This window comes from Numida meleagris, chromosome 9 (genome assembly GCF_002078875.1).
Source record: "Numida meleagris isolate 19003 breed g44 Domestic line chromosome 9, NumMel1.0, whole genome shotgun sequence".
In the NCBI taxonomy this organism is placed as follows: Eukaryota; Metazoa; Chordata; class Aves; order Galliformes; family Numididae; genus Numida; species Numida meleagris.
In genome coordinates, this window is record NC_034417.1 from 19,681,535 (window position 1) to 19,692,268 (window position 10,734).

Here is a 10,734-nt window from a genome sequence, read left to right on the forward strand (position 1 = left end):
GGGGGGCAGCCCCAAGGGGGTGAGGGACGTGGGGTTGGGGTGTGGGGAGCACTGGGTGCCCCCCCCAGTGGGATGTTATTACCATCGACCCCTGATTTGGGGCTGGACCCCATGTTCCCCACGTTTCTCAGCCTGCGGAGTTGGGGGAGGCAGCAAGGGTTGGCAGGGGGTGGCTGTCACTGCCCTCCCTGTTGGGGACGGGGGAGGGAAGGCTGTCGGCGCGGTGAGGCCATGAAGCAGCTGTCAGGGTGAGAACGTGGCTGTCCGTGCCCGCGCTGCCCCGCTAAGCCCTGCTAAGCCCCGCGCTATGCCCTGTGCTGTGCCCTCAGCCCCGTGCTAAGCCCCACGCTATGCCCCCCGCCATGCCTGCAGCCCCGCACTATGCCCTGTGCTCTGCCCCCTGCCGTGCCCCTGGCCCCGCAGGCATCCAGCAGCATTGCGAGCGGGAGGTGGCAGAGCACAAGGGAATGCCCTTGGGCGGTGCCCATGGCACGGTGCCGGGGCCCTGTGCCCCCCAGGGAAATGTCCGAGAGCTCCAGCCAGCTGCTGCCACCCGACATGTTCTGCAGGGCTTTTTTTTGCGGGGGGGAGTGGGAATTTCTGTTGTTTTTCTTCTCTTAATGGGGAGAAGGGCCCCCCTTGCCCTGCCTGCAGGGTTCAGCCCCTAAAGGGCAGCTCTGTAAGGGCTGTAACCCGAGCAGGGCCGGGCACGCAGCCGTGCACGCAGCTATTTCTGCTGCTGCTGGAAAGTGGCGCTGGGTCACGCACCTACAGGGGCTGAGCTGCACACAGCTGTTCTATGATTCTGTCATATGATTTATGGTAGGATGGAATGGAATGGAAAATAATGGCATGGGAAAGGATAGAATGGAATAGAATAGAATGAAATTGGACGGAACAGAAGGGCCTGGGAGGGAATGGCATGCAAGAGAAGGGAATAGGATGGGATGGCATGGCATGGCATGCAAGAGGATGGGATGGCATGGCATGGCATGGGATAGAATAGAATGGAATGGCATGGAATGGAATGGAATGGGATAGAGCAGAAAGAGCAGAACGTCCCCATACCCTGCAATAATAGCAGAACAAACCACGACGCCAGTATGGGTGGTTTGTGTCCGGGACCTCTCTGTGCCCCATGCGCTGACCCCCCCATCCCCCCAGGCCTGGAGTCGCTCCGTGACAGCGCCCACTCCACGCCGGTGCGCTCCTCCTCCCACGGCGATGCCTTCGTGCCCCACGGCCGCGGCGGCCGCGCCGAGAGCAGCGAGCGTGTGGCCGTGATCGCCGACGAGAGCTACAGCCCCGCTGACAGCGTGCTGCCCACGCCCGTGGCCGAGCACAGCCTGGAGCTGCTGCTGCTGTCGCGGCAGCTGAACGGGGCCCCGTGCAGCATCGAGGAGGAGAAGGAGTCGGAGGCCGGCACGCCCGGCACGGAGGCCGAGGAGCCGCGCGAGCTGCGCGCGCTGTGCCCCGGTGCCGGCAGCGGGCCACGGGCGGAACAGGTGAATAAGTTTGTTTTAAGTGTCCTCCGTTTGCTCCTCGTGACAGTGGGACTCCTCTTTGTCTTGCTCCTCCTCCTCATCGTCCTTACCGAGTCCGACCTTGACACTGCCTTTTTCCGCGATATCCGCCAGACCCCCGAGTTCGAGCAGTTCCATTACCAATACTTTTGTCCCCTCAGGCGATGGTTTGCCTGCAAGCTCCGCGCCGTGGTGGCTCTGCTCACTGACACCTGAGGCCGCGCGGCCCCAGCGCCCTTCGCTCCGCGGGAGAAGAGCGGAAGCGCCGCAGGGCTCCCTGCCCGCAGTGCTGCGGGAGAGCCCCATAAAGAGAGGAATTGATTTTGCTATTAACGCCCGCCCTTGCGCCAGCGTCCTCGCGGGGGCCGCGTTGCGCAGGATGGTCCCCGTGTCACCGCGCTGCAGGAACCCCCGTGCCGCCCCTGTGGGACCCGGCAGCACCACGGCCCCGCGCTCGGCTCCTTTTGTACAAAAGAAGACTGTTTGGAGGTCTATTTTAACAACGAGAAGCTATTTTGTTATTGATCCCGCGTCTTTTTTTACTTTACGCCCGGGGCTCAGGGCGGCGGAGGCTTTGCAGCCTGGTTTGGGACACGGAGCGCAGCGGTAATTCCAGGACTTTCCTGAGGACAAAAGGCCAGCGCTGCGGGAGCAGAGGTCAGGCTGAACTGCCACCCCACAGCATCGCTCTCCATCCGTTCCCAAGCAAAATCGTGCTCATAGCTCATGGTCCGCGGGACAGCGCCGCCGGGCCCAGCCCTTCCCCAGGAGCAATAACCCCGGTCCAGGTGAGCTGGGGCTGACGCCGGACACGAGCAGCTCTACTTCATCTCAGGGAGAGATCTCACGGCGCCGGGGCCGTCCCTGCTGTGCTCAGCACCGCGGTGCCACACGCCAGCCACGCAGCACGGCGGCACGGGGCGATGCGCAGCAGGACGGCTGGGCTCTGCCGCCACAGGGCCGCTGTCACCGCCGCCGCGGCGCCGTCCCCATGACCCCGTTTATGCAACGTAGCCGAGTTCACTCGTAGTGTAGTGTTCCTACCTCAGCCCGTAGTCAGTGTGTCTATGCAGTGCGTGGTAGCCCCCGCCCGCCGCCCTCGGCCTCCTCCATCCGCTTCCTCTAGGATAGCGACAGCCCCAGGCCCCGCTGCCGTCCTCCCCCAGCGCTGAGAGCTGGTTCCTTGCCACGGGCTGGGCCCCGCGTCCCCCGGCCGGTGCTCCAGCAGCCCTTCGTTTTACGTCTTTATCTTCGGATGTTGTTTCCGTAGGTTCTTGTATCGAACAAAAACCGAGTCCTAGCGTACTGCATCTTTGCGCAGTAGACGGTGGAATACCTGACAATGTGAATTTCTTAGTTTTCATAAGAAAAACCTAGAAATTAACCTTTCATGTGCCAAATACTGTAAGTTACATTTTTCCTTCAAAATGTACCTTTTTTCTACATATTCAATATCTTAGTGAGCATAAATCATTGGTGCCATGAGAAGTATTTTTAAACTTAAATAAATATTTAAATATCATGGGGAAAGAGGAAAAAAAAAAAAAGAAAACTGACTTGGGTCGAGATTTGTTTGCTCTCCCACACTTGAAACCCGAGTGCCAGGCCATGGAGCCACCAGCAAGGGGACAGCTGATGTGGCAGACATGCCCACATGTTGCTCAGATGGGCCATGTGTGCCCCAGATGTGACACAAGGGCCCCAGATGTGCCTCCAGCTGCGCCTCCCCTGATGTGCCACATGTGCCTCCAGCTCTTCCCCGTGTGTCCGTGCTGTTTCCCCCTAGATGTGCCACATGTGCCCCAGATGTTCCTCCAGCTGTGCCCAGATGTTCCAGAGCTGTGCCACAAATGCTCCACCTGTGCCTCCCCTTCCCAACCTGCAGCAGTGATCTGGGGAGATCAGACCCCATACCCAGAAGGAACGTAGCCCCCCGGAGCTGTGGGCACTGCAGGAGAGAGTGGGGAACAACCCCTGGGCTGCTGAGGAACAGTGCCCCACATCCTTCCGTGGTAACCTTTAACTAAGTACCACTTATCCTTAGGGAATGTCTGACCTGATTGTGGCATCTTGCTCTTTTGGCATAAACCACTATCACTGTCACCTTCACATTAACATTTTTTTAATTGAGCGGAGTGCCTAACCCTAAGTGTAAACCCTTTATTTTAAAGCACGTAAAGATACGCACTGGGCCCCAGAGGGCACAGCTACAGTCAGCAACACCCACAGCCCTGCACGGGCCCACCCCCACCCCACACCCCGATGCCCCTTCCCTACTCCATGAAGATGTGCAGGCGCCCGCTGGAGTTTCCGCCCACGAGGACGTTCCTGGTTGGGTGGAAGGCATTGATGGAGCACACCGAGCCCAGGCTCTCGGCGCTGAAGGCGTGCAGCAGAGCGCCCGTGTCCTGGAACACCTCGATCTGCCTGGGCCGTGCCATGCTGCCCACCACGAAGCACTGCTCCTGCTTGGGGTCCCACACCGCGCGGAAGCGCGTCAGCCAGCGCCCCGTGTTGTTGTTGTGCCTGCAGAACAGAGAGCAGGGGGCAGATGCAGGCCTCAAGCCAGAAAGCACCATCCTCTGTGCCATGTACTCGCCAAAACCCATCCTCCTGCCCCCTACCCCTCCCACTGCTGGGCACTGGGCTGAGAGGGAACAAGGAAATGAAATGGAACAAGAATGGAACCCAGAGGGACACACGGATATGAATGGTTACTGATGGGTCACGGGTGGACTTTGACGGTCTTAAAAGCCTTTTCCAACCTTCGTGATCCTACGCTTCCATGCCTCAAAGCAGCGAGGCCCATGGCTGCCCCCTGGAATGGGGACAGCAGCACACGGAGCTCTGCACTGTCCCACCCATCACTGATGTGGTGCCCCCACCAAGGAGCCAAGCACGGCTGCTGGCAGCAGCACCTCCTGGAAACACGTCCTTCATTGCTCAGTGACCCCTTGTATTTTAAAAATGCACAGAGAAAGAGAGAGCACTCAAACAACACCCTGCAGGCAGCATGCAGGGTGCGCTGCAGGCACACGCTGCCGCCTCCTGGCTCCGAGCCCCTGCTCCCACTGTGCTCTGTGAGCAGCGGGTGCTGCAGGCAGCTCTGAGCACAGCACAACCCCGCGCTGCCAAGCACCCGGCAGCAGCAGGAAGCACAGCACCACCCCGTGCAGCCCCAGCGCACAGCACCGCCCCGGCACAGCCCGCCCCACCGTACCTGACTGTGCTGAGCAGGGCAGCAGCGGCCGACAAGGAGCTGGTGTCATAGACCCTGTAGGATAAAACAAGGTGCTGAGGGAATGGCCACCGCTCGTGGTAGAAGAAACAGCCCCTCGGGGAGCAGCCCAACCCACAAACATGGGCACACACAGAACGCAGCACGTGGATGTGAGCACTGAGATCCCACCCGCCCTGCTCAGCTCTGCTCTGTAACAGGGATTTGCTTCCAGCAGGAATTGAGAGCGGGCCTTCCAGGAAGCTGTCCTAAGAAGTGGACAGCAGAGCACAGGTGACAGGTTCCCCTGCTCCTGTACCTCGTCCGTTTCATTGTGGCACAAGAAGGTGCCCAGGACAAAGGCAAGGGAAGCCCCGGTGTAGGCAGCCCCGCCAGCAGCTCCCAGGGCCGGCCCTGCTCCTGCTGAGCCACCGGCACAGGGTGCTCAGCTCTCCTGGGCTCTCCCTCCCCACACAGCAGCTGGCCGGGGGCAAGAAGCTCAGCAGCACGTGCTGAGTAACCAGCAAAGAACCCGGAGCTCCTCCTTGATCCATGTTCTTCAGGATAATGAAAATTAGGAAAAAAAAAAAAAAAAAAAAAAAAGAAATAAAAGTCACATGACACCAAAAATGCCTACACAAGAAAACGCAGTTTCAAGAAGCGATGGAGGCAGGATGCTCTCAGCAGCGAGTGACAAAGATGGGAACGAACGAAGCAGCGCGCTGTGGGCTCAGCCCCCTGCACAGCCCCAGCCCCCCCAGCCTCACCTCAGCTTGTCGTCCGCACACACCGTGACCACGCGGCGCCCGGTGTTGGGTGAGAAGTAGGCGGAGGCCACGCTCTTGGTGTGCCCGTGCAGGGTGCTCACCGCTTTGCTCCCGCTGCGCCTCAGCCATCGGACGTCGTAGACACGGACATCGCTGCAACGCAGCAGGCGAGCAGGTAAGGGATTGTAAAAGGGAACGAAGAACTCCATCCTTCCCAGTGCTACTAAGGACTGAAACGGGTTTTCTAGGAGCCAAGGAAGCCGGGCCCACCCAGTGACACCGAGCATCACCCCCCAGCACAGCTCCTGCTCTGCAAAGCGCCCCTTACGGCAGATGTCAGAGCAACGCCCGCGGAACATCCCGAGCCACGCACACGGAGCCGGCAGCAAGGAAGTACTGCTTGTCCACGGGGTGCACGGCCACCGTCCTCGTCATCTTGAAGCCGATGTCCGCAGAGAGCTCCGGCGACGTCCCCGGGGTCCGCCTGTCCACAACGGCCACTGAGCCGTCCCAGAAGCCCACGAGGGCCGTGCAGGCGCTGTCCTCCAGGAAATCGAAGGAGGAGAGGTTGTCCTCGCTTCTGCATATCTGAGCACCCCAAGGGACGAAGGAAAATAAAATTACACGACTGAGCACAGGCTCACAATACCAAACACCGTGGGCATTTTTCGCATATTGAAAAGTGAAAACTCTACAGACAAGGACCTGCTCAGAGAGCTCCAGCCTCAGCTCTCCATTGCATGACCTGCCCGTTAACTGGTGCACTTCTCCCACAGTAGGCAATTAACCACCACCCCCACCTCAGCTGCCTTGGGGCCTACTGCTGGAGCTACTCAGAGCACACGGCTCAGTCTACGAGCAAACAGAGCACCATGAGGCACGGTCACCATGCTTTGCTCCCTCAGAGCTTAAGAAGAGCACAGTCACCTATCTCACACTTCACGCTGGCTACAGTTCTTTAAGCTGTCCTCATTCCCCGCCTTTAAGCAGCACAGGTTTTGGGAAGGAGCACACACTGAATTTAGTTTCCAGACTCCTTCCTTCAGTGATGTAGAGCTGCAGCTGCCCCAGCCAAGGGATGCTGGGAGTGAGCAGCTCATCAGTGTCCAGCTGGCTGGGCAGCACCTCTGCCTTCATGGCATCAGTCAAAGCCACCTCATGTCCCCCCATGGACGTGGGACGTCCACCTGCCCTGTTAACAACCAACACATAACTCCAGGGCTGCAATGCAACCAGGACACGGGCAGCACCCACCTCATCGAACACGGCCCTGCTGACATCGCCGCAGCGCAGCGAGTCGTGGCTCAGCGACAGCAGCTGCGCGGGGTGGGAGGGTGAGAAGTGCATGCAGTTCACGGTTAAGTTGTGCGGGGTGAAGATGTGTGCTCCTCCCTGGGCCGTACGGCTCTGAACAACAAAAGCCAATAAACGGATGCTTAATTAGAGCCATAGCAGTGCTTCCCACCCTGCAGTGCTAGCTGCTCCGTGGGACCATGGAATGCCATGGGAGGGGCCGCCGGGGTCATCAGCCTCCAACAGCATGCTTTGTGTAGAGCACTTCAAACACCTCCACAGCTGAGGCAGCACCACCCAGCACAACCCGGAACCCAAACCACCGAGCATCCCTCCCCCCTCAGCCTCCCACACCGACACGGCTCCTGGGGCACTGCCCAGGGGCAAACCCACGGGCAGGAATGGCAATGCTACAGCTCACGGGGCGCCAGCGCGGTGCTGCCAGGCGGAGGAGCGCACTTACCACGTCCCAGAGCCCGATGTGCCCGTACTTGTCGCCGGCCGCCACCAGCACGGTGCTCTCCGAGGGGTGGATGGCCACGGAGCACACGCGGCTCTTCACCACCTTCCTGACGTGGTCCTCGCGCAGCAGCATGCTGCCCAGGGCAGCCTGGTACCTGCACACACCACCACACGTCAGCCACCCCAGGGAGGAGCAGAGCCCGCGCCGGGGGCTGTGCCACCTCCTCTCACCTCTTCATGTCCCATGTGCGCTTCTCGGTGTCGTTATCCTTCGCCTGAGGATTGAAATGGGATACAGAGCACAATTAGACAGCAAAGGACACAAGCAATGTTACCCAGAGACCCACCCAAGGCAGCCGGCCGTACCTCGCTCAGCCGCAGCCAGGTGCCCAGCAACGCTTCGCTGCTCTCCTCCTGCCCCTCTGCGGCCATGGGCAGCGGGCCAGCGGGGACCTGGGGCTGGGACACGGGGACACAGGGTCACAGTTCACATCAACCACAACTACAGGCAGGGCAGAGCACCACGCTCCACACCGGCTGCTCTGAGAACACGTCAATTACAATGCAAGAAAGGGACATGAAAAGAATCCACAGACACAGACGTTTAAGAAGTTTGCATGAAGGCGTGTTTCCAAGAAGGCATGCAGGACTTTGTTTAACACAGCACAGCGTGCAGCCCTGTGCCCCCAGCACACACCGAGGTTCCTCTCCGCAAATGCTGCGGGCACAGCGCGGTGCTGGGGGCGGCCCAAACCCAAACCTCATCCTTTGTAACTGCCTCGGAGAGGCGGTGAGTGATTCGGAGGGGAGCACAGCACAGCACAGCACAGCACAGCACAGCACAGCACAGCAGGCCAAGAGCAGCTGTGGAACAGCGCTACAGCAGCAGCATGAAGCTCTGAGCACTGGGGACCCTGGGGAGCGCCCCGGGACGCACTGCCTCCTCACCGCCCTCCCAGCGTTCACCACCCCGAGGGGACGCGGGCAGAGTGCTGCTTATGGGCACAGCCCCACGTAGCCCAGCGCCCAGAGGGCTTCTCAGGGAGAGTGGCCGTGCCGAGCGCTGCCGGCTGCCCTCAGCAGCACGTGGCTGAGCCCCCAACACAGCCCACACCCCCATCTTACATATTCCTCCTCCTGCTCCGGTGCCTCTGCCTGCGGGAGCTCCGGGCGCTGCATCCTCTGGAGGCGCATGGACCTGCGCTGCACCGTGCCACCCTCGGCCTTCCTGGGCCTCGCTCTGCAACGACAGCGCGCCGGGACGGGCGGTGAAGAAACAGAGCTCCTCCGTGAGCACCATCCCCGAGCGAAACGCTACAGGACGGGCCTGCAGCCCGGGCAGCGGGGCCCAACCGCACCCCCCGCGCTGCCAGCCCCTTCGGGAGCGCTGCCATCGCTTCTTCCTGCGGTGACAGCAGCGAACAACGGAGCGGTGGCAGCGCACACGGATTTATGACATTTGTTTCCTTGTACTACATCCTGACGCCGCTTTCCTCCCATCCCTCCTCATTTATAATTCATCCTTCCGCTCACTGATCTGCTCGTCTCGTCCCTCCTTTCATCGCGGCTCCCATTAGTTCCCATCTAACGCAGCGCGTTTCTCTGCTCCACCACGGGGGTCCCGCAGCGATCACTTCCCCAGCGCTCTGCCTCCGCTCCCCCCACGCCCTGCTCCCCACACTTCCCCCTCCCGCCCTCCGACATCATTTAGCACTTCTTTTTTGGACCATAATAAAGAAATACCGCAGGGAAGGAAAACAAAAAGAAACCAGGAAGCACCTGAAGCGCCTCCAGACAAACACGAGGAAGGGACCACGCTCTGACACCCCACCCTGGCACTCACAGCGGCACCTGCCCGCTATGGGATGGCAGAGCCGAGCACCGCAGCCACGGGCTGACAGCGCCAGGCCGTGGAGCCGGCTGCAGAGCCGCTGCGGGATCTGTCCCCATGCCGAGCACAGACACGCACAGAAGGAAGCGCTCCCACACTGCGGCCTCACCTCTTGGTGACATGGGTTGGGCCTTTGGCTGCGATTTCGTGGAGTCTTGCGGCTGACTGAAGAACAGAAAAAGAGAGGTTAAAAACACGGTGAGCGAGTATAGATGATCGAGCTCTACGAAAACAACCATCCAAAGGCGGCAATTAACGGTAATTATTTACAACCAATAACAAAAAGAGGTCTCGCACATCGGGCCGTGCTCCTTCAGCCTCGCACCGGTACCAGCCCAAACCTGGCCCGGGCGCCCCGGAGCCGCTCCCTCACGCAGCAAGGCAAACACCAGAGCTCACGTGGCGGGCGCTCAGCACCGAGCACAAAGCACGGAGCCCATCGCTGCGTCCCCGTTCCGTTCCGAAGAGCCGCGTCAGGGCCCAGAGCCCGGCTCGCCCCGAGGCGCCCATCGCCCCCGGGCCGTGGGCAGCAGGGGCCGCTCGGGCCGAGCCGCAGCGCCAGGTGGGCAGCCCCGTCCTGCGCGGATCGCCCGCCGCTACCAGCCAGGGGGACACGGTAAAGCAGAGCTCCCCGTCAGCTCAGGGCCCGTCCCCGGCACGAAGCCGCCGGCAACGTGGGGCGGCGGGACCCGGCACCGACCTCGTGCAGCTTCAAAGCCGCGAAGAACTTGGCGTTCTCGGTGATGTTCTTCAGCCGCTTCCTCTCGTACGCCGACAGCTGCGGGCTCCCGTCCTACGGGGAGAGCGGCCCGGTAGTCCGCTGGGGGGGGGGGGGGGGCTGCCCCTCGCCGCCCGGCCCGCTGGCTCGGACCCACCTGCTCCGCCTCCGTCCCGTCGCTGTCGGCGTCGCCATCCGAGGCGCTGCCCGCGGGCTCCGGGCTGCAGGAAGGCTCCGCGCGCCGCCGCTTCCCGGCCGCCCCCGCCCCCTCTCCCCCGTAGGCGCCCAGCAGCCGCTTCTGGGGCAGCCGCCGGCCCGGCGCGGGGAGCGGCGTCAGCAGCACGCGGAGCTGCGGGGAGCGGCGCGGGAGCGGCTGCGGGGACGGGGGGGGCTCGGCGGGGGGCGGCGGGGTGCGCTCCTGGGGGGGAGGAACGGGGAGAAACGTGGTCAGCGCGGAGCCCAGCCCGGCTCAGCCTCCCCGCTTCCCGCCCGCTCTTCCCGGCCCCGACCTGCATCTGCTGCTGGGAGTGCGGCGACAGCTCCCGCCGCTCCGCCGCTCCCGTCCGCCGCTCCGCCGCCTCCTCCGCTCCCGCCGCCGCCAGCTCCATGGCGCTCCGTGCGGGGCGGGGCGGACACTTCCCGCGTCCCGCAGCGGCCCCGCCCCTCCCACGGCGCCTTCCGCGGGGCGGGCGGAGCGGGGGGCGCGTCCTGCACCGGGGCCGGCGAGCCCCGCTCTGCCGAGCGGCGCCGGGGAAGCCCCGTCCCAAGGCGGGAGCGGCGCTCACAGCCGCCCCGATCACAGCCGCGCTGAGCGGGCTGCAGGTGGCACGGACGCGCGGTGTAATTGCGCCTCCAGCTGCATC

General features: G+C 62.2%; 2 protein-coding genes across 3 annotated transcripts in view; one reads left to right on the top strand and one right to left on the bottom strand.

The window, feature by feature from the left end:
• The window catches only part of FRMD5 (FERM domain containing 5), a 14,402-nt gene extending 10,833 nt beyond the window's left edge, over positions 1–3,569 (top strand). The window contains exons 14-15 of one of the 2 annotated variants that reach the window (XM_021407675.1): positions 1,165–1,505; positions 1,685–3,569. In XM_021407675.1, coding sequence (XP_021263350.1) covers positions 1,165–1,505; positions 1,685–1,732 — 389 coding nt within the window. In that variant the 3' untranslated portion in view covers positions 1,733–3,569. Of the gene's footprint in view, positions 1–1,164 lie in introns of both variants that reach the window. The other variant, XM_021407672.1, reaches the window with a different exon arrangement.
• On the bottom strand, positions 3,668–10,479 carry WDR76 (WD repeat domain 76). Its single transcript, XM_021407529.1, has 13 exons — positions 10,381–10,479; positions 10,029–10,289; positions 9,854–9,946; positions 9,263–9,318; positions 8,388–8,502; positions 7,629–7,721; positions 7,494–7,537; positions 7,264–7,417; positions 6,762–6,914; positions 5,881–6,095; positions 5,508–5,660; positions 4,744–4,797; positions 3,668–4,049 (listed from the first exon to the last, which is right to left on the bottom strand). The coding sequence occupies exons 1-13, from the start codon at positions 10,477–10,479 to the stop codon at positions 3,797–3,799; spliced, it is 1,743 nt and encodes a 580-aa protein (XP_021263204.1). The 3' UTR covers positions 3,668–3,796.

Excerpts from the sequence above, each read along its gene's own strand:
- WDR76 (XM_021407529.1), bottom strand. The coding sequence starts at position 10,479 with ATGGAGCTGGCGGCGGCGGGAGCGGAGGAGGCGGCGGAGCGGCGGACG. Across the intron at positions 8,503-9,262 it reads CCAACCCATGTCACCAAGAG|AGCGAGGCCCAGGAAGGCCG; the intron begins GTGAGGCCGCAG and ends CTGTCGTTGCAG. Across the intron at positions 4,050-4,743 it reads GCCCTGCTCAGCACAGTCAG|GCACAACAACAACACGGGGC; the intron begins GTACGGTGGGGC and ends TCTGTTCTGCAG.